At 41.0% G+C, this 25,643-nt stretch overlaps 2 protein-coding genes across 3 annotated transcripts; one reads left to right on the top strand and one right to left on the bottom strand.

Annotated features, from left to right (window-relative positions):
• Positions 1-7,418: 7,418 nt before the first annotated feature.
• On the top strand, positions 7,419-13,437 carry LOC128369080 (uncharacterized). Of its 2 annotated transcripts, none has more exons than XM_053330044.1 (3): positions 7,419-8,800; positions 9,407-10,047; positions 12,807-13,437. In XM_053330044.1, the coding sequence occupies exons 1-2, from the start codon at positions 7,793-7,795 to the stop codon at positions 9,944-9,946; spliced, it is 1,548 nt and encodes a 515-aa protein (XP_053186019.1). In that variant the 5' UTR covers positions 7,419-7,792; the 3' UTR covers positions 9,947-10,047; positions 12,807-13,437. The 2 variants fall into 2 exon arrangements, with proteins under 2 accessions (XP_053186019.1, XP_053186018.1); XM_053330043.1 differs by having other exon boundaries at positions 12,804-13,437.
• Positions 13,438-21,812: 8,375 nt separating this feature from the next.
• On the bottom strand, positions 21,813-25,432 carry loxl5b (lysyl oxidase-like 5b). The gene is made up of 7 exons (XM_053329810.1): positions 24,852-25,432; positions 24,544-24,761; positions 24,083-24,191; positions 23,506-23,643; positions 23,161-23,317; positions 22,052-22,147; positions 21,813-21,932 (listed from the first exon to the last, which is right to left on the bottom strand). Exons 1-7 carry the CDS (start codon positions 25,430-25,432, stop codon positions 21,813-21,815), a joined length of 1,419 nt encoding a protein of 472 aa, XP_053185785.1.
• Positions 25,433-25,643: the final 211 nt, after the last annotated feature.

Here is a 25,643-nt window from a genome sequence, read left to right as displayed (position 1 = left end):
CCCCAGAGGATGAATCCTTATAACTTTAAGTGGTCTTACAAATTTTAATTTAGTGTCACAATGATGTTGACATTTGTGGTTTTAAATGAAATATTTCAACAAGTATTAAATGGATTTGAACGTTCTCCTCAGGACAAATTGTCATAACTTTCATCCCCTGACTTTATCTAGTGCCTTCATCAGGTCAAAGTTTTATTAAGTAGCCCAAATGTTTACGGAAAACGTAAATTATGGAACTTAAATATATCAGGCATCAACTTTTATACCAGCTTGCACAGGGATTTTCAGACACACATGTATTTGAATGAAAATGACAGTAGAGTAGATCATTAAATGTGCTGAAAGACTCTCTTGCTCTCCCTTTATATAACTGTATCCATGATACACACTAAAAGGGAAATTACAGCTTGTGAAGAAAATCTTTCTCATGAATGAAGAACATTGTTAAGTGTTCCTTTGATTATCTGACAGTTAAATCATCCTCTATAGGTTCCAACTTCTAAATAGCATTAATTTGCCTTAAAGTCAAGCAAATACGGACGTCTCACATCTGCTAAAGTATTTCCTTAAAGCTGCAGTTAGACCGGCTGAAACTCAGAGTTACTACTTACAGTGGACGCTATTTTTTTCATTTTGGAGCCGGGACCTTCTATGTAAGGACTGTGTAGTGTTGCCTGTCACACTCTAGAAACACATCCCACTACTTTGAGCCAAAGTAAATGCCAGCTCACTGGAATACCTAATGCTGCACACTGCCTAACGATTGGCAACTTTTTAGCAACAGCTAAAATGACATTAGCAGGGTTTCATAATCAAGAAACATTAAACTTACCAAAATAATGCGTGACAGCATCCGGGAGGTGTCTTGATGGTGAAACCACAAACACAATAGTCTGCATGTCTGCAGAAAAGTGTTAGTTTATTCTTTTAACATAAGCTCAGGTAGTCTGGCTCAGTGTGAGTACTGGAGCCAGACAGAGCAGCAGGTGGTCAATCACAGCTGTCAATCAATGCCTACACAGACGAGCTACTACTACTACTACTACTACAAGCTACTAAAAATTGTATTTACAGAGAAATCATTTCCGAAAAGACCACCAGCACACTAGACACACTAGACTGTAATAACGTGTTGAAAAAAAAGATCAAATGTATTTCTACAAAGAATGTAAAGCTTTTTAATGGGAGTCTATTGGAGCCAGGGTTATTTTTAAAGTGCCATTGCACCTTAAGGTAGTTCCACTTCAGCCTCAAGCTGCTAGGTTAAGGGTTGTAACATCAAATGCTAGATGTAGCATGGTTAACTGCAGTAGCCCACAAAGTTATACATTTCACAGCTTCTTATCAAACATTTTACTTTCATTAATCTCTGTCAGTTACTCTCTGCAGTCAGACAACCTCCTTTCTTTTCTTCTGCTTGTACTATTTTGTCATGAAACAAGAATGTAACCAATCAGTATTTCTCGAATGAGAGTTTAATCCCACACCCCCTTTTTGGCTGAACATCGAAGAGCCTCGTGAATTTGTGAGTCAAAGTTCAAATCAGCAGGCGAGTAAATGTCACCAGGCGAATTTTGGCCTGGCTGCAGCTTAAAGCGGTCTTAACTCCAAACATGCCCTTGCACTCATTGTGATGTGTCCTTTTGTGCTGTCAGTGCAGTGCTGATAAAATTGCTCTCCCATGCCCACCATCTACCTCTCCCTCCCCTTGCCACCACTCAAGAGCCAAACGAGATAAATACAAATCTTTTTTTCTTTCTGTCTTTCTTTCATTTTGTCCCCATGTCCCAACAGCATATACAATCCCACGCCAACAGGGAGGGCAAAATGAATCATTTCGTTCCCATTTTCTTACTGTCAGCCATGGCAACAACTGTCTGCGAGCCATCTCAGCTGTGCTTCTCAAGGCAACATTCGCTCTCCTCCGTCATTATCCTGTCCATTAGTGCTTTTTGCCATTGTCATTTGGATGTCAGGCCTTTTTTAACAGCTGACTCCAGTGTGGTGTCCTTGATGCTCAGTACATAGAGACAAATTAGCTACAACAGCCTGAGGTCTTTTACAGATTTGTTCAAATTCAGAGTCTGTACAATATACAGTGTAAACAGTATTTCAAGCTGTAGGTTTAATTTAAATTATAATAATCAAGATGAAACCGTGTGGAATAACTTTTTTTCTTTTTGCAGGAGTTTTCCAACGTTGAACAAACAATGAAGGGGGAAAAAAGGCAGTGATTTGCTTGATAATGCAAGAACACATTGTGTCTCTCAAGTTCCAACCGTCACAACATTTTCTTCTCCCGCAAAACTCAAAGAATAACTTATCTTATGAATTGCATGAGCCAGCATTTTTGTGGCACATTTTAGCCATGATGCAATTGGGTTTCCTGGCTTGGAAATAGGAATTGTTTTATAATCCTCTTTTGGAACAACGTAACCATTGTGTTCCCAAGAGCAGGACGTGCACCGACACAACGAGCACTGATATAAGATATGACCTCACTGTGTGTTAGATCTAACGTAGTCTTCTGTAAAATAGGTTCGACACTGTCACTAGTCACTATCCCACAGTGGAGAAATCACTTCTGACTGCAGTTTTTGTGAGCACTTTTTCTTTTCTGAGGGAGTCCAGTCTTGCTTCCAATGTTTTTGAAAATTTAAACACCTTAAAGAAGCTACTGGAAAGGAATTCTTGTTAATTGTTGTCTGTTTATGATGTTTTTTAAATGCACCACTGGTCAGATGTTACTTTATTTCTTACCCTAAACAAAATACAATCTCATTTTCAAGCTCAAGGGAAATTGTCCTTGCTATTTCATGATAATAGCTCCTCAGAAATATAATAATCTACTCACAATAGAAAATCATTTGGGAGTGAAATTAGATTGACCTCGTCTAGAGATGCAGGGATGATTTATCCTCATTAAAAGCACTCAGTCATCATTGAATGCGCAAAATAGGAGGGCTACTTATTCTTTTCATATATTTGACAATAACATGAGGTAACAGGTGAAAGACATTATCTGTCATTGATTTCCTTCATTACATTTATAGTAGTTACTAAGGAGAGGGTGTATATACAGAGAAGGAGACAAGTGTAATGAAGATGCACCTAATATTTTATACATTCAGTGTACATTAGAGTATTGATGTGACTAGCCGCATGATTGATTCAAATATTCGATTTTCTCAAGACTCAGAAACATTCAAATAAGACACACTGCTGAATCTGTTTTAGGAGGGGAAGTCACTGTTGTCTGCTGCTCTTTTTAGCTGTACTCTTGTAATTATAATGTACGTAATGGTGGATTTAAAATAAATTATATTGCACACCCCTGCAAATAAAGAGTGTGATTTGATCACTGCATTGTTGGCTCTGAAAAGTATCTGTATCATGCAGATGTTTAACATACAATATCAGTGTGCCGGTGTAGTTACAACAGTGTGATATGAGGCTCGCGTTTCCATTTTAGATAATAACACAAATATCACTGTGAACACATCACAAGTACTTTCAGTTTGTGACTGAGCAGTTGACAGTGTAAAATCTGACCCTCAAATTCTCTGAGTATTTTGGAGATATTGTAATAGGTTTTCATAAAATGTCAATTAGGGCTTATTTTTTTTTTTACATTTTTTGGTACAAACAAAAATGTTTGACCAAGTATTAAAAACGTTTATGAAGTAAAAGCTAACAGCAACAACATACCCAGTCCTTGTAATCATATGCAATATATGTACATTTTTAGTATGCCAATACCCTGAGAGGTAAAAATACTATAGCGCAGCAAACTAGTTTCCAGCCTTTTTAGCAAGGTGTACGACCATGAAGCTTTATTTATGTATATGCATGTAATATATGCATAATTCTAATACTTTTCCATTAATCCATTAATTTACCACCACCGCTTTCTCATCCTCCTTATAACCCCATGGGAGACCCTGATCCCCAGGTTGGAAATATTAGAGGTATATAGAAAGTAAAAAAAAATGCAAACAAAGGTGCACGTATAGAAATATTAAAAGTAATAATGATTTATGATACAGTACATAATAAAGTAGATAGAAGAAGCAATAACTACAGGTCAATACTTAATGCTCAAGCTATAAAAATTAGCTTTCAAGCATAATTTGAAAATATCGGCCATGAAATCATAATATGGTAAGTTAGTTTAGGTGCCAAATCTACAGAAGCTCTCTGTGCTCAAGTACGTAGACTTTAATGGACTTTAATGATCAAACAACTGCAGACATTGTGAGAGAGAGAATGTCCATAAAAATTCAGCAATGCACTCTGGGCTTCTTCCATGTAGCGCCGTTTAAGTAATTAAAATCATTTTAAATCAATACAATGAACTGGGACTCTGTTTAATGAAGCAGAACCTGGCCTATACAGTGGCATCACAGACATAACATTAATCATATCACACTCAGTGTTTCTTTCATGCTAATGCATTACAAACAATCTGCATATTGTGTGATGTGGGGCAGTCAAGTCTGCATCAGTAAATATTTGGGCTTGTGCATCTGCAGGAGGATAAACATCTGACACATCCCATATTGAGCTCCTCTTCCTATAGACTAATGTCGAAATATCCATATGTGCTAATTAGGTCGTCTTGACGCTGGTAAGGACATAAGTGTGGACAGAGTGGCAGAGTGGTGAAGTGTGGCTCCCATTCTCTACTTCACCGTTGCCCTGCAGCCGTGCAGCCAAGCGGGAGGTGGGCAGACCAACACAAAACAGTGTGATGTAAGAGCTGCACAAGCAGGGAACTTTCTGAGGCAACTCACGCACATACTTCACCCATATATATGTATGGGTGCAGACGGTATGACAACTACAACCTTTGATATTCCTTTTTGTAGCTTGTAAACAAGGATCTGACTGAGGAACCCCCACTGAGAAAATGTGAGATTAAGATGACAGGTTGAGGTGTTACTGTGTCCTGTCTCATCGAATTTCTCATCTCTCTGTCTGGATCGTGAGTATGCATATGTATGAGCCAAACAGAGTTGCAATGCAGTGCTTCTATTTAGGATGGGAAATACACCAAAATCCCCCAGTCAGGTGTAAATATTGCTAGTTTGCTGATATTCAAGTCTCAAGTCAAGGTATGTAAAAAAGACCAGAGTGAAAATTTGCCTGAGTTGTTTACCAAAAGTGAACAATGATGCAATTAAAGTAAAGGACACAGTTGACTTAAAAAAAAAAAGTAAGGCCAGATTGCTCCTCTCTCTCGGTTGACTGACTATTTGCTGTGGGTGGCTCCACCTTTGGCAATTTTACAATGGACCAGTTTATGATTCTGTGCACATTGAGAGACAACAAAGATGTGTAACAGCTGATAAAACTACTGAGATGGTATTTAAAATGTGTAACTGTACATTATACATTGTTAATAAATCTCATGTGCAGCACAAAACCAACAATTAATTGTTCTTACTTAAAAGTATTGTGCATGTATCCAAAGGCTTATATATCATATTCCTGTGTGCCATTGACCTCGGTTATTGTCCAAAAACTACTAAAAACAAGTCAGTGAGCCACACTGTTGCATGTTGGGTGGCCTGGAAGAGTATGGGCAGGTTAGTTTATTTAGAAACAGCTCCGAAGACTAATAACCTCTAGGCTTTGTTCAACAGTGTACATTGTAAAGCTATCCCATTGAAAGAAATGTGGAATTTCAACAGAAATAGCTACTCTATTTCTACATGACAATACTGGATATATTCAGCCATCACTCTATGAACAGCACTATCAGTCTGTTGGTCTATCTACCACTTTGACTGAAAAGTCTCAACAACTATTGAATATATTGCCACAAGATTTTGTCCAGACATTTATATTCCTCAGACGTTGAATCCTCATGACTTTGGTGATCACTTGACTTTCCCCTCAGGTTTCCCAGGTTGATATATGTGGTTTTGAGTGAAATATTTCAACAACAATTTAATGAATTACATTGATTAGGTGCAGACATTCATGTTTCCATCTAGATCAATTGTGAATGTAATTTTGGTGATCCTTTAAATGTGCTTCTAGTATCATGGTTGGGTCAAATTTTTAAATTGTCCATTAGTTTGGATTCAATCAATTTCTCCCCCAAAGTTATTGATCCCATATAGGGCTCTATGCATATATCCACTCCTAGTATGTCACAGTAAAAATCAACTGAATTATACAATAGGTGCAATCCTTTGAATGTGCATCCAGATGTGACTATCCCTTCCCTACTGTGAATCTATATATAAGGTAAAGTTACTCCAGTTGTCTTTTATCTATAACAACCTTTCTCAGCAGTTGGGACTTGACTGCTCATCCTCCTGCTGGGATGAATGAATCCCCTTCATCCTCCTCTACTGTTATTCCCAGTGGTTCATTTTTACAACTCATTGTTTTCAAAGCTCCAGTTATTTTCTCTGAAAATAAACGCCTAGCTGTCCTCTGTGGACAAAGAGCCACAACACAGGGATGTTATGCTATTTTGGAGAGAGAGATCTTGATTGCTCATCCCGCCTTTCTAAATTTGTATAAAGGAGTTTTTTTTCCCTTTCAGTTGGAGATTATGTTTATCTATAGCGAGACAAGTTTGATTTACAATGAGTCGGATGATGAATTTAACATGGTGTGAGCACATTGTGAAACTTTTCTGACTATGAAGTGGCATTTTAAAGCTATTGTATGGATATGAGCGGAAAAAGGGTGCATACTTTCCTATAGAGAGCCTCTACAGTGCAGAGTGAAGTTTTGTTCAACTGTTGAGGTGAAATCACTTTAACCGAGACTGTGATTGAATGGGAACGACACAGGCAACAAAGGACCAAAATTGAATGGAATTGGAAGAGAGAGAGGTAGAAAAAAAGAAGATATGGTGAAAAATCTTCCCCTTGTAGCCAGTGGCTGTCTTTCCTTGAGTCAGAGTGCTGTCTACTCCCTCATCTGTGTATGTTTGAAACCCCACCTCCCCCAGAGCTTCTCTCCTCCCCTCCCCTCCCCTCCCCTCTTCTCTCAGTCTCTGGCCGAGGAATCCCAGGCAGCATTTAATTGCAGAGTGCAAAGGCTTTAGTTGGGCTAATGAGCTCAGCACCGTAGCTGGGACTCTTTCACGCACTCTCAGACAGACAGAAACCCATATGGAGTCCTTTACCGGAGGAGCCTCACGGGGGGGCCGGATTTCAGGTGGAGAGGAAAGAAGGATTTCACATATTCAGGTACAGTCGACTATGTGAGAGAATATACCAGAGGCAAGAGACGGAGTAAGAGGTAGAGAGAGAGGGTAGAGCAGGAGAGGGGAGGGGAGGAAACGGGAAATACACAGCCAGAGTGAGAGAGAGAGAGAGAGAGAGAAAGAGAGAGAGACTGGAAGCCTGCAGCAGCAAATGAGACAGAACAACGAGGCGGGAGAGGTAGAAAGAGAGACAGAGTGGGAGGGAGGAGGAGAGGGGCCCCATGTAGGAGAGAGGGCTACAGGGTGAGGAAGCAGAAGGAGTAAGAAAAAGTTAGCAGAAGTACATGTCGGAGAAAGGGGGTCCTAGGGAAGAAGAAAGGAACGGGCAAGGAGATTAACAACTACAGGAGAGAAGAATAAGTGAAACAACGGACAGGAAGGAAGGGGAGGGAGAAGTTTGGGCAGAGGAGAAAAAAAAGAGCTGAAGAAAAGTTTTCTTGTGGGAAGACGCAGATGAGGAAAACAGAGCGAGTGAATGACTGGGCTGGAGAGAGCAGGGAGGGGAGGAAACCAGTTGTTTTCTAAGGCGTTTTCCCCACAAGCCTCTGGACTTCTTTGGACATGTACACAGAAGGCGCACAAACAACGGGACACCACCGATTCCTTCAGCACAACAATACCCCCATCCCCTACCCCTGCCAGCATTGCGTCCACTATGAGCAGACGTACAGTCATCACGGTGGGCCGGGATACCAACCATCATCAGCCAGACAGACAGACCACCCATCGCTGGACTGCAGGGGAGACATCCAGGCTCCTCGGGTTAAAGACGTAGGAGGGAGAGCTTTCGGAGTAGACAGAGTTGAGAGAAGCGGTCATCGCAGCCCACAGAGGAGGCCTGTGTTTGCAGGGCCCGGTCCTTACAGCCAACCGGATGACTTGAGCCAAGTTTGCCCCTGGGAGTTGAACCCTGCCCAGTGGAACTACCCACTGGAGCCTGGGGTGAGACACTACCCGTCTGTCAGAGAACAGTGTGGCTGTGTGGTGCGCAACAACACCAGGGCACACCCCTTTAACACTGTAATACCGCATCCACTCCCTCATCTTCAGGCCAAAGGTCAGGGGTTTGTGCACCGGAGGACTGTCAGGTACGTATCTGTGGACAAGGAAGAGCAAGGCTATGAATGCACCTCTGAGAACTGTCATTTGGAGCTGCACGCCCCCCAGTCAGGTCATTTGTACATGCCAAATGTACCAAATGGCCACTGTGGACCAAAGTCTGTGTTCTTTGAGGGAGGGGAGGAAAGAGATATCCATCAGGACCAGAGTAGACTGAAGGGTGGATCAGAGGAGGGATGTAATGGACGTAGTGGTTCTCACAAAGGTTTTTTTCCCACTGAAGTCCCACAAAAACATTTGAACCAAAGCAGACGGAAGGGGCCCTATGTCGCTCCCTCTGACATCATCAGTCCAGAAACCTCAAAATCGAATGACCACCAGCGCCAGTGTTCGGAAGTGGTGAAGCAGAAGAGGAGGCAGGATTCGGTGAGGGATCAAATACGACAAGTAGTGACAAACCTGGAAGACGTGTTGGGGGGTTTAAAGCAAGTTCACGTGGAGATGAAAGAGGTAGGAAGGTCTATCATTATACGTGTTTACTATTTTTGTATCAGGTGTCTTAACATGAAGGTCTGTGTCAGGTGCAGATGGCCCAGCCTTTCATCAGTGCTCCCCTGGATATTGTGACATTTAACACACAGCTCAGATGCTGACAAAATGAGCCACTGTGCAGATCAGTTTGACACAGGTCGCTGTCTGCGTGTCAATGTCTGTTCATGTGTGTGTGCACGCTGACTGCATTGTTTGTGACTCACTCATCATCTCTTACCGAAGTGGTGATTGAGAACAATTTGCACTGACCTTTTGCAGAACGCTGCAGAAATTGGCAGTGTTCCGGCCAGCACATTAAAACGCCTGGTTGAGACTGTTACTAACTAAATTATGCCTTGCTCTTACAGTATCCATTTTGCATGCAGCTGTAAAACAGCACTGATTCACAGTTGAATGCATTTGTCGAAGGCCTGGCATTGTACTGAAGCAACATTATGAATAAATATATCTCTGTGATTGTGTATTGAGACAGCTGGAGACCAAGGACACCAGCTTTGATTTGGATGAGTACTTTTACATTGGTGCAGTACAGTACAAGTATTGACTCTCTTTATTGTCCCTCAGGTCGTCGACCAGATTGATCGTCTCACAGCTAATATCGACCTCAGTGAGGAGGCACTCAGCATCACTCAGGGGTCATCCAATAATTTTCACGGCCCAGCTTGTCCAGGTGACCTCAGAGTGGCCCCGCTGTCCAATCACAAACCTGCACCAGTGCAGGTGTCGCAGCACTTCGATGAAGACCGCATCATCCTAAGAACTAACTCTCCATCTCCTGTGCACATGGCATCGGTTGTCAAAACTAGCTGCTTCACCCCACCCAGCCACAGTAAGGACATCAACCATGAAAAGCCAGGTGTAAACGGCCACCCGCCTCACCTGTACCCCCACAGAGACTCCAACCATATCGGTCATCCAGAGCCTCATCCGCAGAGCTTAGACCCTAAGGTCATCATTGGGAACAGCACCTCTAGTTCAAGGACTCAGAAGCCTCCACCGTACCCTCAAAATGGGCGGTGTGGGAAGGGCTCATACCCACCTCCCAAGCCTGTGAGGACCCCTGCATACCCAGGTAGAGGCCGCCAGAACACCAGCATGGTGTGAAGGAGGGGGTAGTCTGCCCCAGTGCCATGGGGGCCTGAAACATGAGACCCTGCTGCAGTGAGTGGAGGTCAGAGTGGGACCAGGCAGGGGAACAACTCATGGTAAGTGCAGATACAAGAGGACTTTTTTCTTCTCCTCTTTTACGGTGTTGATGTTTCCGTCAGCACTCACAGCCGATGACGTTTGCTGTGTTTACTGGCAGCGTAGTTTTCAAAGTCAGTAAATGAATTGCAGTGTTCCTCCCTCTTACAAAAAAAGGGTTTATGTGTGTGTTTGATGTATGTGAGTGTGGTGTCTGTGTGTGGGCGGCGGGGGGAGTGTAATGTGTCTGCTTTTGTTGATGTCACATGATTTCCCAGTCTTCACCACACTGCAAAATGTGTCTGTCTCAGCAAGGGAAATAAGAAATCAGTGTTTTGTTAAATCCCTGTAATCTTCAGTTTAGTTAGACATGTAGCAGATGTCTGAGATCGTTTCACTTGCTTAAGTAAAATTCGACTTTTTTGAGGTGATTTGAGGAATTTCATTTTAAACATTTGATCTTGCTAACAAAGTAGTGCTCTCAGCTGCTGCTTTAGACATATTTTAAAGCACAATTCTTTAAAAAAAGGCAAGTTGTATTACAGAAAGCAACGTATAAACCACCCTCATGTACATTTTTCTTACTTTAGTAACAAAATTTGAATGCAGACAGGAAGATAAAATCTTAAGACAGACTTTTTTTTGCAGTGTAACTTAGTCATAACTTCGAGGGAACTGAGAGTTGGCAGGAGCTCAGTCGTTCCTGGCAAAGGAAGACCCCACAGCCGCTTGCTTTGAATCATGTGACACAAAGGAGGCGTCATTTTATTTACAGGATGATCATAGCTCTGACTCAGGATTGGCATAATTTACTGTTAGGGGTTGATGAGGAGCTAAACCTTTCTTCTCATGCCACAGTCAGATGTGTCATTACTGACTGTAAACTAGAAGAGCACTTAAGATGACATCTGTGAAAAAGACCCCGGAGCAGAAGTGTACATTTAAACAGCAGATAAATACACTTCAGTATTTCCCCCCAAAAAAAGTCCAGCATTGCAGATGCTGAAGAGACATACATGCATGTTTCTGTACTTCCCTCTTGTGCAGAGTATGCGTAACTGCAATCTATTTTTCTGGCCTCTCAGAGTTGGGCAAGCACAATCTGGTTTTAATCATAAAACCCCCTGGCCAAGTGCCAGAACGGAGTGAGGCAAACTCTTGGTATATTTGTGACGTCCATATAAACACGAGCACCGCTGCACAGCAAAGCAGCTCTCCTCACTTTATGCTGCAGGGAGAGACGCACTCAGAAGGGTGCAGCTTCAGGTCGAGGCTGTCAGCCAGGGAGACGGGTCGAAAAGTGTATATCCTTGAGATTTCATTTATTTCGTGAAATGAAAGTTTATTTGGTTGTGAGCGTCAATGCTGTCCTTTCTTTTGGTTTTTCAAAGTCTTTCAAAGCACTGTTGCTGTTACCATTTTAAAGGCCTGAATCATCTGAATTACTCATCCAGAGCAGGTTCAATGTTAAAATGGCCAACACAACAGATATTGCGCAATGCAACTCAGCCAAGCACAAAGGTCTTTATACTTATATACTTATAAGGACCCTCAATGACATAATGCTTACCTGAACTCTATCCTTGAAGAATTCTTTCCAACAGTCCTTTTCTTTATTGATCATAGCTTTATCTTCAGCTTCTTAAAATGTGGTTGCTGTTCATCCTGGTGCAGAAGAAAAAAATAAAAGATAGAAAAAGTTGGATATTTAATAGAAGCCATTAATAGAAGTCATTTAATTGATTGGTGATATGCAATAGCTGAGGTAACTGATTAATGTTTTCAGTCATTTTTTAAAGGCAAAAAGACAACTGAATATATGTTTGGGTTTTGAGCTGTTGGAAGTGTTGGTTTGTGTTACAACTTTTTAAAAAAAAGATTAATGGAGGAGATAATCTGCATATTAATTGCTGACAAAAATAATTTGTGTTAATTTTAGGCATCCTGTGTCAAAACACATCTGAAAAACTTTATAATTTTAGTTGATGTTATGCTGTCATGATGTGTATACTCCGAAATAGATTTGTGTTTAATCAAAGTACCACAAACTATACTAAACTGAAATGTCACAGCATCAAAACAAAAAACAAGATAAGATATGAATGGTATAACATTAAAAAATAGAATACTATGTACAATATGAAGATCTATTTCAGACAGTATGAAGCATTAAAAACAAAAATTTAATTGAAATACACTAAATGTCATGTACACAAAAATTAGACCTAAAAAGATACTAAGGCAAAAATATTAAAAATACGTGACAAAATGAGGCTCCAGACCGATTGTAACTGTGTAATCTGTCATGTGGTCTGTAGTTGATGGATTAGTAAAGGAAATATGTTCGACACGCAATGCGGTGGGAAAGACAGAGGAGTCCATTAGTGTCTCCTACCAGGTTAGAGCACATCTCTGGTAGTATATATAACTTGAAAAAAGTGAAGAGGTGAAAATGTCCTCTCTCTCAAGGTCTAAAACTTTGTGAGTGAACATCTCTTGAGACCTTTTTTTCTTCTTTCTGACGAAACCTGGTTCACTTTGCAACATGACTCACAAGGACATACACACATGCACACACACACATGCACTGTCTCGCTTGTACAGCAGAGATGAACTCTGCCAATGACTGATTTTACAGGAAAACACTTGAGAAGAAGCAGAAATTGTATACGTATACAGTATTTGATTGGGGGAACAGAACTGACTCTGAGCTCACTAAGGTGCTGAGGTCTGAATTTAAATGATTTCCCCCTCTTCTTTGTTATAATGTTTCCAGCAGGAGCTGATGCCACTGAGACAAGCTGTCAGCCGGTGGAAACAGAGCACGGCCTGAAGGTGGGGATATTTCCAAGGGAAAACTCCCCCCAAGAGTCGACCCACAACTGTATGTCATGCAAGCAAAGAAGCGTGGAGGGAGGATCTGAAGAGTTGCAGTCAAACCTCAACGAGAATTTCTGCTTTTCTGGTGATGCAGTGGCAAATAATGAGAAGGATCAACTGTGAACTGCTAGTAAACACCCACAAATATAAACATAATGTTATCTTTCCATGACAGTATTAATTTATTGTTACTATTTCAGTTTTTTACCGCAAAATATAAATATATATTTTCAGGCAGCTTACACCAGTCTGGATACTACCTAACCTAATGTATGCTATACTGAGATTTCTATCATTCAAACTGTTGTACAGATATTTTACAAATAAAGAGTTTAGACTGTCTTTTACTCTGCTACATGGATGTTTTAGTATGTAAGAAGAAAAGCCAGCAGGGAGGTAGGAAAGTTGGAAAAGCAGAGTGAGGATTAAATTGCAATACAATGGATTCTTCTGCACTTTCCTCAGACAAATCAATCTGACATCTCAATTATGTAGCTCAAGCGGTGATCCATTGAGCGTTGAATGTCCCACATTTAAACATGAAATAAAAGAAATGACGCCAGCATTTCATTGCCCTTGACTCTGCAAAAATGATTTATGCATTCAGTGAGCCTAATATAAGTATCCCAGGCGGTTGTGGAAGTTCTACGAATACTTCTCGGGCTGATCTAGAGATGGCAGTGTGTGATCTCATGGCCTTATTCTGTCAGTACGCTGGCTTCTGGGCCAGTCAGGCCAGCGTCTGTGTCTCTGTTTGTTTAAATCTTGTCTGAGATTTTCACCACGCAAGCTCCTGCTGCTATCAGAGCTCACCGCTTTCCTCTGAGAACTATATAATCCATCCACCTCACAACAAAACACAACCCCCATCTGTCTCTCTCTCTCTTGTCTGTATCACTGATGGCAAGCTGGCACGATGACAGATGGAGCAAGGATGACACATGCAAACTTTTAATTTAAAACTATCGCGGCCACTTTGTCACTACCTACCTGTGTCAGTGGACCTACAGCAGTTAGAGTAATTATGGTATAAAGTCAAGTTAGAGGCAAGGCTGTAAACAGTTGATAAGCCACTGAAGGTTAGAGCGATGGGTGAGGTCATGTGCCTGAGGCCATTATACCTGTCAGGACCACCAATCAAAATGAGAAATGAAATGAAGTCTTCTCAAGCATCCCAAGGATTGAGTTCACACAGCGGTGAACAAAGTAGCTTCACATTTCTGCCCAACCACTGTCGAATTTGTCTGCTGAAATGACAACCGTAGCTGACGGATAGATAATTAACGTCGGTTGTCTGAAAACGTCTCCGGCTGACTTTATAAGATAAAATCTCTGAGGCTAAAGCTGCATGCCCCAGTAAATGTCACACTCATAGTAGTACTCATAGCTGCAGAAGACATGTGAATAAAGGCATTGATATTATGTTGCAGACTAGAGGCACTTGACTCACTCTGACAGAGAAACATACCTAGACTAGCAACTCCTCAACTACATGAGGAAATGATTTGAGGATGAGGTTAATGCTGCGTTCTATTTGCCTTGGAAGTCAGAGCTGGAAATTACGCCATGGCGTTCCCAGTACAAGAAGACGGAAAACCAGTTCTACCTATTTACTGTTTATTAACATGGACAAGCCGACTCCACTTTAAAACGCTATTCAAAAGTCAAACCAAAGTATCTCCTTTCTTGGACCTACCATCTGCCATGTGTGACGTCATTTGGAGCCAGAGTCTGTGCAGTAGAGTTGTGTTAAAGGATGAAGGTCCACGAGTTGCTCCATTACCCCCCCCCCCCACCATCTGTCCTGCCACCTGATAGAATTTTAAAAGTGGCTGTCACAGCTGTCAATCATAATGTCACACCCCCTTTTTACATGGTCAAATAACATATCATTAAAATGAGCTTTTGGACTAAAATGAAAGAAATCATCTTAAGAATTTTTTTTTGATGTACTTTGATTTTTTTTAGTTCCCTTATGCTAAAATAAAGCAGGCCAGATTTATGACCTATACTGCAACCAGCCACCAGGGGGCAATCAAGTAATTTTGGTTTCACTTTAGGGGGAGCTGTCTGTCATGACATCCATATTTATACACAGTCATAGGTCTAGCCAGGTTAGTCATTGTTAGCAATATCAGTTGATAACGCATTACACGGTATTTTTGGCATATAAACAACATGTCTACAGGTAGAAGTTGGACAGTACTGTGTGTAAAACTGGAAAAGGACAGGAGTGTTCATCTTCCCCAAAACAAACAGTGAGAAGAAGCTAATGTTAGCCTTACCTCTGACATCACATTTCGAAGCAGGATCGACGCTGGCTCTCAAATGATGGGCTTGTCATTTGTTTAGAAAAACATTTACTTTGCAAATAAATTGCTTGTAGTTTGGCTGTGGAAATATTGCTGGGTTGCAACTACAATATAGGTAGTAAACTTTTGAGACAGATATAGGCTAATATATGCAGCTTACAATAGAGCAGATCTTAATCAATTCCTTACACTCTTTCTCTGTTTTAGAGAAGTTATTAATGAACTCTTCATCCTCTGACAGCTTTGAATAGCATCTAGACAAACATTAGAGACATGAAATTTAAAGAGAATAAAAATCAAAATGAAAATGTAGAACAAACATGTTAAATGGTTGAGGAAGTAGGAGGACTTTGTAGTCTTGACCTCATTATTTCTTATCTTCTGCTGCTCAAAATTATTAACTTCACATTCACATTAGAATAGCTGTAATCAGTGAATGTTTGGCAATGTTGCTTGATAAACGACTTAAAAGATTAAGATTTGATTTTGTGTTGATTGATTAATCAAATAACCAACTGATCATTTTAGCACCATAGACTGATGACTTAAAATGGATCTCCTAAATTCTGTGTTTTCTGTCAGGAACAAAGACTAAATATTTGTGTAGTTTAGTCATGAACTGTGTCAGAATATTTAACTTATTCCAGACGCAACATCACTCTGATTGCTATTCATAAGAGAGGTCTGTTTTGGCAGAGAGATAAAAATATTTTTTAAGACCTTTCTTTCAACTATTCTATGACTAAAATCTAACTCTTTAAACAAATATCTCAATGATAAGATATGCACAGTACGCTGGTTGAATACCAAGTAGAAACTGCAAAATAACATTCATCGGTCACTTCAGAGTCTGCAGACCTGGCTCAGAAAACGTCTGCGGCATGAAGCTTAATGAGCTTTTTGAAAGGCTATGTCTTGGCTTGCTGTCCAAGTTTATGCCTTTCTGCATACTCTGTGTATGAATCTTGTCAGACAGAGAGCATATTGGCTGAGCTGTTAGACGTGCCGCCTTTGTAAATACTGGAGTGACGCTGGAATTTCAGACAGAGATTTAAACCAAGAACAACACTCAGTACATCCACCTCCGATTTGTCTCATCCATCCAAAAATAATACCTGAGAAGGATGCTGTTAATACTGCAGGTGTCCAATTGTTTCCTGGTCTGGACAGACATACAGCACACTGAACAACCGCAGTCTTTGTCTCAGAGGCCGTGGCCTGATCCTGAACAACAGCTAGGTGCTAATTGATCCAAGCAGCCTTCTGAAACAGAGCGAGACAGAGACAGAGAGAGCAGCAGTTTTCAGATCTGATTCCCATTTATTACATAACAAATGACTAATTTTAGAGACTGGACTCTGTGATCTGGTTTTGCTTACAAAAAAGTTCATTAGGAACATCTATATTGATATTATGCTGCATGATTTGACTTTCATGGATTTTAAATTATGTTAATTTGAGCTCCACGGATAAAACAGCCATGCTGATATATTGGTAGTTATCGCAAATGCATTGATATTGGCGTATATGTAGGCTGAAGTAACCAGAAATCACAAATAGGTTATAGAAATGAGTAATTACACAGCTGATTAATTGCAACAGATTTTTTTTTATTTGTGAATATTAATACCTAAAAAAACCCATTACAGCATTAGTTGAACTAAAATGTTATTTAGTAATAAGTTAGCTGAGGGATGACATACTTCAGAACAGAAAGGAAAGAAAAGTGTGTCGGAAAACATTAACTAAAAAACAGTAGGACTAAAAAATTAAATAAGAGAGTTAGAAAATAAAAAATGAATATCACAACGACAAAAATTCACGACAATTAAGTATCAATATACATTAATGGGCAAAAAATGGAAAGTGGAAACGTGTTAATTTACTGTAGGTTGTGGTAGTCAATTGTAACGCAAACCAAGAAAGTGAAAGGAAGCGTGAATCAAAACAACACAAGTGCGCCGTTTATAATCAATTAGGGATTTTCTGAAGTCAACAAAACACCAATTCCTTAATGACATTCAAACAAAGAATTCATTTTTGTAGAAATGTTTGTTTCGCAGTGTTTGATGCCACAAAATGAGAAGCTCAGTCAAAACAACAGTTTTGCCATATCCATCCTGACCGGGGGCTTCCTTTGGGAAATCTTAGTGCACAAAACAGATTGGTTTTGAGAAAAATTAATATAAGTGTTTGAAGTACGAGATGAAAAGCTTACAGACAGACAGTACAGTGAATCAACAATCAAAGAACAGCAAATCCTCTGAGCCATCCCTCCAAGTACCACCCAAGTCACAATACCACCCAGCTTGAAAGAGAATTCATCATCAGTCAAAAGTTGACTGCTGTGTTTTGTCTCAGCAGACGGTGTAGTTTTCACTTTAAATGTACACTGTATCTGTGTCTGCTGCCGGTTGTGTAAGTGACCCAGAGTGAGGAAGTTGCCCAGTGTGTCTGCCCTACACGCCCTTGCTGGTCTACGGCTGACCTCAGCGCTGTTCTTAATCTCAACAGGATGACAGAGCTGCTGAGGAATTTCTCTGCTCTGTGCCTAAACCAACCTGTCAAGACCCTCTCTTCAGGCCGAGCACGTTCCACTATTGCGTCCCCTGCGTCCCCGCCGGCTCTCACGTGGCCCCGCTTTGTTGAAATATGACCTGCAAATACCAAACCATGGCCTTAGTAACCCCTCCAAACACTGCCCACCTACGTGCAGATGCATCCGGAAAATGTCTCTCTTTGCCATAGTATTTTGGGTGTTGGCCACAGGCAGACGGCAAAACACTAACCCATCCCCCCCTCACCTTACCTACCTGTACGCTGAATCTGCTGAAGGCCAAATGAAAGGTGCCAACCTGCCTTTTCCTTCCTTGCTCTGTGCTTGTGGAAGGCTAACGAGAGTCCAGATGTTGGTGTGAAGCTCCGCAGCTGAGCAAACAGGCACTGTCTTCTCTACAGCATGACATGTTTAAAATGACATGTCGGTCCAAAAAGGAGCAGACCAGCTGAGATGTGAGAAGCACATCTGATTCCCTTGTTGTAACAGGTTAAAGTTCAACACCCCTTGCTGGTTGAACTTCTAGAAACAAAAGCGCAAAGTAACTAATAAAAGAAAGATTAATGATTAAAAGATACGGCTGGTGACTTTCTGTATTTTTCTCAGCAAAATATCTCATGTGCAGATCCAAATCAACAATGAAGTCATCTTACTCACCAGTGTTGTGTGTGTTTCCAAAGTCTAATACATCTTATTCCTCAGTGCCGTAGACCTCAGTTGCCGTCCAAAAACTATTAAAAACATGTCAGTGAGTCATACTGCTGAACTGGGTGACACGTTCCTTCATCCCTTAAGAGTTCAGTTATTTTAGCTTGTTCAGAAACTGCTCCAAAAGAAAAAGCAATGATAAGATTGTAACTCAGTGAGGTTCCTTGTATGGCAGACACCACTGCACAGAGCTTTACTAGATGTACTTGCTGCATTGCACAACCTCCTGTTTTGACTGTACTGAAGTTCTTGGAGTAGTACACTAGCAGAGTGTCTTAGCTTCATCTGTTTGTCAGTTGGATCCGTCAATCACTTTTCACAGGATGCTATGAAACTTTTTACAGACATTCATGCTTCCCAAAACATGAATCATATTGACTTCAGTGATCCTCTGACTGTTCTTCCAGCACCACCAGCAGGTCTAATTCTCCACTTATCTCAACTTCTACATATTTGATTGGCAAATCAAATTTTGTACAGTCGTTCATGGTTCCCAGACGATGTATCCTATGGACATTAGTGATCCCCTCACTTTTCCTCTAGCGACACCATGAGTTCTAGATTTGTGGCTCTGAGTGGGTGAGTAAAGTCTTAACAACTATTTGATGGATTGCTACAAATCTGGTACCTCCTCAGGATGAAGTGTAATAACTTGAATGACCCCTTAAGGTTTTTTTCTACTGCCATCATCAGGTCAAAACTTTACAAAATGTGTCTAATAGTTTGGTTTATGACTGAATATTCAGCTACTTTGTGCTTTGCACTAATTAGCAAATTTTAGGATGTTAATATGCTAACCTAAAAGAGTGAACATGGTATACCTACTAATAATTAGCATACTAGCATAGTCATTGTGAGCAGAATTCTGACGTTAGCGTATAGCTCAAAGCACCACTGGGCCTTTAGTTCAGCCATATAAAGAAACTGATTTATAGAGAAAACTGGTTTGGCTGTAGATTCTTATGTAGTCTTGTTTTATGTCTGTTGAGGAGCAAATTTAGACTTGAACCCTGTTGTACTGGGATCATTTGCTGAAATAGTCCCTGTCTGCAATTATTCTTCTGAAAACTCCTAGACAGACAGGAATGGAGTCGACTAAATAGGAGTCGGAGGGATTTTCCAGACACTTTCAATAACACAGACAATCTATTCTGGCAGGGAAGCACCTTGGCAACTTCCAACGTAAACCATTTCAATTGCGCTTAATCCCCCAAGTTTGCTGCTTTCTGAAACTGCAGAGCCCTGATTTGTTGTAAATACTCAACATCTGTGCATTTAACAGTGCATATATAGACTGCCCCCACATGTTTTCCAGGGTTAGGGTCCTTCAAATGTATGTGATGCCTGTTTGATTCAGGTGTGGCACTACCTGCTCCGGAGTGGGCACTCTCCAAGCAGGTTTAATGTTTTTCGTGTCGCTCTTCTGCTGTTTGAAACAGTCTAGCGCTTGCTACAAAAACACATTTGTCCTTTGTAAAAACATCTTTGAAGGACTCACTGGAGATACTCTCTTGTGGTTTGTGTCAATCCTCCCACTCAGACAAAATATCCCAGGGCTTTTAAAACGCCTGTCATCCCAAACAGTCCCCAAAGGAAGTGAATGAAGCCACATTGTAGTGAATTCTGAGCCAGGAAGGATACTTTTACAGCAGCTGAGAGAAGTTCCTTTTTACATGCACAAGGAGAGTGAGAAAAGGCCTCCATTCATCCTGCTCTGTGCTGTGTTTTAGTAGATATGCCACAGCTGTATAAGATCCTGCGGAGTGTGTCTTCACAGAGGCCTGTGAGCAAACATGCCGCCAGCGTCTGCCTGCAGCCCTGTTTGTCTCTGAGGCCGCAATCTTCACGCATCACTCAAAGTAAAGCTCCTCCATTCAACAGAACCAGGATGAAATACTGATTCATCTCTGCAGAATGCTGAACTATCTTGCTATGAACAAGCCGCTTTTGTCCACCTGGGACTCTAGATTAGAGAGTATTAAAGGAATCTTTTTTATAATTGTCCATAACATCGACATGCAACAACAATCCAGAGAAAATATTTCGAGATCAATGGATAAAGTGGAACAATTTTCATAGCCGGGCATATAACAAGATTAAACTGAACGTCATGGTTTTTTATATCAAAAGAAAAACAAGGAATTGTTATAATGATAAACTCCTCGCTTCTCCATCTTTATTTCATTAAATCCAACATACAGTAATAACAGAATGTAATAAAGTTTTCAACAACAATGTTTGAGCAATATTAATAGTTTCCACATTTTTCCATTCACTCAGTTACCCACAAGCACATATTCACGTTAACATATTCCAACAAACTACACTTTAACAAAATAAAATAATTGGAGTTGGTGCTAATGTGACCAATAAGCGATTAGAAGTAAATCTGCTGACACACATACACACACACACACATATATATATTATGTCAATAAATCCCAAAAGCAGCAATGAACTGATCTTAGTAACTTCTGTCTGTGCATCCATAGCCTGATGTAGTTTATTCTTCTCTGCTGTCAACCTCCACTGATGTCCGGAAATTATTATCATATGATCATATGAGTCATATGATTGCCCAGGGTGACATTTTCCATCATTATCATCATACCTTTACTCTAAGTAATTATGGGTTGATCCCACACACACTGTCCTGCTTCTGTAAAACCCACTCATGTATCCAAATCTTACTTGTTTTTGAGTAACGTTAGCTAAAAACTACAGTACCCAGAAATGAACACATTGTTGGTTTTCTTTTTTGTTTTTTAATGAGATTGGTTGACAATAACAAAAATATAGAACATATTATCCTTTAAATAAAACTGAAACAACTAATGATGTGCAACTTAACAACACAAAGCAGAAAAACAAGACAGTACGCAGAAAGATAATCTTTTCATAATGAATCACGGCACAGTTGTAGAAATACATACTCAAGTAAATCTGATGATGTCACTAGTTTCATACACAAAATTGGTGTAAACTGGTTCTGCATTTATTACAAATAAATTCGCTTCAAGACTGTAGAGCAGGAAAGTAGCGCAAAATTACACACAAATTAAAAAAAACAAAATGTTATCAATTGCACCATTTGTTAGTCAGAGTGTTGATTTTGATGTACAGTACATGGAGAGATGTTTGCTGCAAAATTCCTGTAAATAGTCCAGGAATGGAACACTTCAAGCCCTGAAAATGGGAAGAAACAGATATTAACATACAAATATGTGCACAAATCACATACAACATGTACATAACAGATTGGATTGATTCAGTGTCACTGGACTGAATATCTGAAGTGATCCATGTGAAATGTTCAACAGAAGCACTCTTACCTTGTTACTCTACAGTTGCGTGTCTGAACATAAGTTCCTGTGTATGTGATATCACATCTCACTACATTGTTGTTGAAGTCTGACTCCATGACGTGGAAATTGGGATTGACGGTAACCTGAAACAAATCATTAATATAACCGTTTTAGCAGCCCTGCAGGCAGGTTACTAAAATGCAGTGGACACATTGCGAAATAAAACTTGAACTTAAACTAAATTTTAAGTGACATATTTTACCTTCAAGATATAGTTTCCTGGAGGTACATCTGTGATGTCAATCCACTGACAGTCGATGTTGGCAGCATAGACGTCATGGCATCCCGGGCTCAGCCCCTGAAAACAAAACCCGAACCCCTTCAGTGTGGTTCAAAGCTTTGACTAAAGGCTCTTCAGACAACTTTGACCACTATTTTCCTACAAGTGCTGCAAATGAGGCAGATTTGAGTTTTAGTTATACAAACACTTCTTGGCAGCGACGCTGTTATAAGAAACCGGCGCTGAGAAGCACAAAGCCAGAATCACAGAGCCCAGACAACAGATATAATAAATATTCCCATGTCCTCAGGATGTTTTTTTCTTCGTTGGCATAAACTTGAGTCTTAGTAATGAAAACATTTCTCAGAAGAGGACCTGTAGGATTTGTCAAAAAAACAAACAACTACATGAACTTTGAACCTCACAGCAAATGGGAGAGATGCGAATATAGTATATAACATCATGAAAAACTATCTCTTTCATTTCTCTTATTTTAATTAATTCCAGAGTTCCTGATTTCTGCTTGACTGTTGCTCATAAACGGGACATTTTTGCATGCAGCCTTCTCAAAAAGTTACAGGTTTCTTCCATTAAAGTCAGTACAAGCTTGTAGGGTCAAATATGTTTTTTTCTACTTTGCACTAAACAGATGTTGTTTTCCCACCTTATGAGTTACTAAGAAGAGTTTTTATCATTTGGGGGGAATTTGTATTTTCATTAGACCTATTTGGCTTCTTTTATGAGCTGCTGAATGACTGAAGTGTCCACTTTCCAAGTCATTGCTGTATAAGACAGTTCTGGATTTATTTTAGATATTACATATGTTATGAATTTCAAAGCAGTTTAAAACTTGAATCCCACTCAGTGATTTTGAACTTGTAACTTTCTGCATATTTATATGTTTTGGTACTTTTTGTAGTTGGTTGAAAGTCTTCTCTCTATATGTTTCTTCAGGCCTCTCTTGCTAACCCCCACTCCCCCCCCCCCCCCCCCAGTCTTTATTTTGTGAGATTACCTGATGAAAGGAAGGTTATATAATATTTACTTCACATAGTTTGTAAGAATATATATATATATATATATATAATTACCTGTGTATGAGCCGTGCAAGCGTAGCGCCGCCTGAACCCCTGGTCACAGCCTGTGTCCTCCAGACAGAAACTGGCCTTGTGTCCCTCTGCGACTTTACGCCCAGTGTTGACGTCCAGCAGGTCGTAGTTACTGAAGGCATCCATGCTGTGGTAATGTCTGAGGGTGGAGAACACAATCGAAAATAATTGAACAGGGAAATTTATACTCGTGGAATGGCTCAAACAGGGTTCAGCGATGCCTTTGAGACCACAACTTCAGCTGGATTTTGTGTTCCTGGTTACATCAGAGTCGAACGGAGCCATGCAAATTTTTTACTGAAGTCAGGTCATTTCATGTGAACTCACTGGTGACAGCTGTGCCACTCCCACTGATATCTCGGCTTGACAGGAAGGAAGTCAGTGGTGCCTTGATTCTTCACTTTCTGTGGGAACCGCAGGAGGACTCTGAAGTCGATGTCTCGCACAGCAGGTCCATAAGCCGACCTTGGATAGATCACAGGGAAATGGGCATAAACTGAGTTGGAAAGTGATTCTGGCTGAGCTCCCAGGGCTAGTTTTCTTAAAAGTAACTGAGCGCAGAGGGTTTGTTCCATTGTGCTGAATGCTTTTGGGAAAACCAACCCAGAACATTTATGTCTTGGCAGGACATCATGTTGATGAGAATAATTCCACCATAATATGATCAAACAGTCATTGTAGCTTTATCAAAAGACCAGTTATTCTAACACATTTAACACAATTAAACTGTCAGAGTGAATGAGAAATTATCTTGAAACAGCCAAAAGTTCTGCTCAAACATGTAAAATTAACATGAACAATGAGGAGTGAAAACACAGGAAATAACTGTGTGTGGGGGTGCGTGTGTCTACGTGCTGCTGTGTGGATACTGAAGAGGTGAATCACTTTTGGCACCACAGGTTACCTGGCTAGACAGTTCTCCTCTGCTGCACAGCGCAGCGCATACATCTGCATGCGCTGGATGTAAGCACCTGCTTGGATGGCATATGGGTCTGGCACCAGGTCTGGCAGTCCTGGGAGAGGAGATGAAAGGGACTCAGTTAGTCTCAGAGAGAATAATCCACTGAAACACAGGGCAGCTGCTTGTGTTTGTTGGCATAATTTTAAATATTTTACATTCCTGAGCTGTCAGGGATCCAAACCAAAAAAAAAAAAAAAAAAATCCTTTCTTGTCATGCATGGTTTTCTTGCAAAAACTAACTGATTTAAAAATGTTCTTTTTAATGAATAGATGGTTATTAATCTTCGGTAGCCTTTATCCTAATTAAGACATCCACTGGACCATCAGGTTAGTCTAAAACCATTTACATTTAGTTCAATTAAGCTGCCTGAGCTCATTACATATGATTAAGACATTAAACTCACCGTTTTGGAAATATCTTGTTCCATGTCCTGTGCCAGGCGGACGGCGCGTGCGAGCCGCTGACCTCCCTCTCGTGGGATACATGTTATAGAGGACTGAATTCCTGTGGTTTTTTAACGGGTTTCGAGGGTCATCGTTAACCATGTCCTCTCCATTACTGGTTGCCTGGTTTGAAACATCCTCACTAAGTGCAGGGAAAGGAACAGGAGCCTCAGATTCTCTCTCCAAAGTTGTGGGATTTACCGGGATTGGATGGTTGGTCTGCGCGGGTTGCCTGGAGACAGGCATCGCCTCTGGCACCGTGCGTAACTGCTGGTACTGAGCACCGGGCCCCGGCTCACCTCCTCTGGTGTGTAATGCAGTAGCATCCACGCGGGCAACACCACCTCTTCTGCCTGTGAAGTCTGTATAACTCCCCACAGCTGAGGCGTTCATGCTATTTTCAGGGTTAAAGCGTCGTGCACCTGGATAACCTGCAGCTCCTGCTCGGTGTGGGCGCTCAGGCTGCTGTCTGGCCCCTGGCGCGCGACCATTAACGGGCACATACTGCCTGTTATCTAGTCCAGGTGCAACAGATCCTGGTTCTACAACCTGGTCATACCTGAACTGTCTGGACTCAGACTGTCCGGTTCTTACAAGGGTACCTCCTCTGTGCGCTCCAGCCACCTGGCTTCTCATGCCATCCCTGCTGCTCATATAAACCCTCGACTGACTTCTGGACCGAACCGCAGGCTGGTACTCTGATCCAGTGCTCATTAAGCTGTATACCTGCCCGTTGTTCTGCCACTGAATCCGTTGCCGCCAAGGCCCGGTGCGCTGATGCTGCTGCCCAGTGATGAGTGGAAGTAGTCCTTGGGAAAAGTATAAAAATAGAAGAGACCATTTTGCCATCGCAATAAACCTTCTAAAAATGAAACCCCTGCTGTAAATCAATGATAAGTTACTTTATGGCATGAATTGCATGCACAGATGTTGCTTTGTGGAAACTGGATGAAAAGCAGGCGCACGCTCTCGGTTCCAGCTCTTAAGCAGCACAACATATCAGTTCTCAGGAGGACTGACAACTGCAGAGGAGAGGAGGGCTGGAGCTTTTTTTCCTGGT

The sequence above is a fragment of the Scomber japonicus genome, chromosome 12 (genome assembly GCF_027409825.1).
Source record: "Scomber japonicus isolate fScoJap1 chromosome 12, fScoJap1.pri, whole genome shotgun sequence".
Lineage (NCBI taxonomy): Eukaryota > Metazoa > Chordata > Actinopteri > Scombriformes > Scombridae > Scomber > Scomber japonicus.
This window is presented reverse-complemented; position numbering and strand designations above follow the sequence as displayed.

Bases quoted from the DNA above. Each gene is read 5' to 3' on its own strand.
- loxl5b (XM_053329810.1), bottom strand. From the start codon at position 25,432: ATGGCAAAATGGTCTCTTCTATTTTTATACTTTTCCCAAGGACTACTT. The intron at 24,762-24,851 runs GTTACGCACGGT...AACTTTGGAGAG, and splicing joins CCCGGTGCTCAGTACCAGCA to AGAATCTGAGGCTCCTGTTC. The intron at 22,148-23,160 runs GTAATTATATAT...TTTTGTTTTCAG, and splicing joins CTTGCACGGCTCATACACAG to GGGCTGAGCCCGGGATGCCA.
- LOC128369080 (XM_053330044.1), top strand. From the start codon at position 7,793: ATGTACACAGAAGGCGCACAAACAACGGGACACCACCGATTCCTTCAG. The intron at 8,801-9,406 runs GTAGGAAGGTCT...ATTGTCCCTCAG, and splicing joins TTCACGTGGAGATGAAAGAG to GTCGTCGACCAGATTGATCG.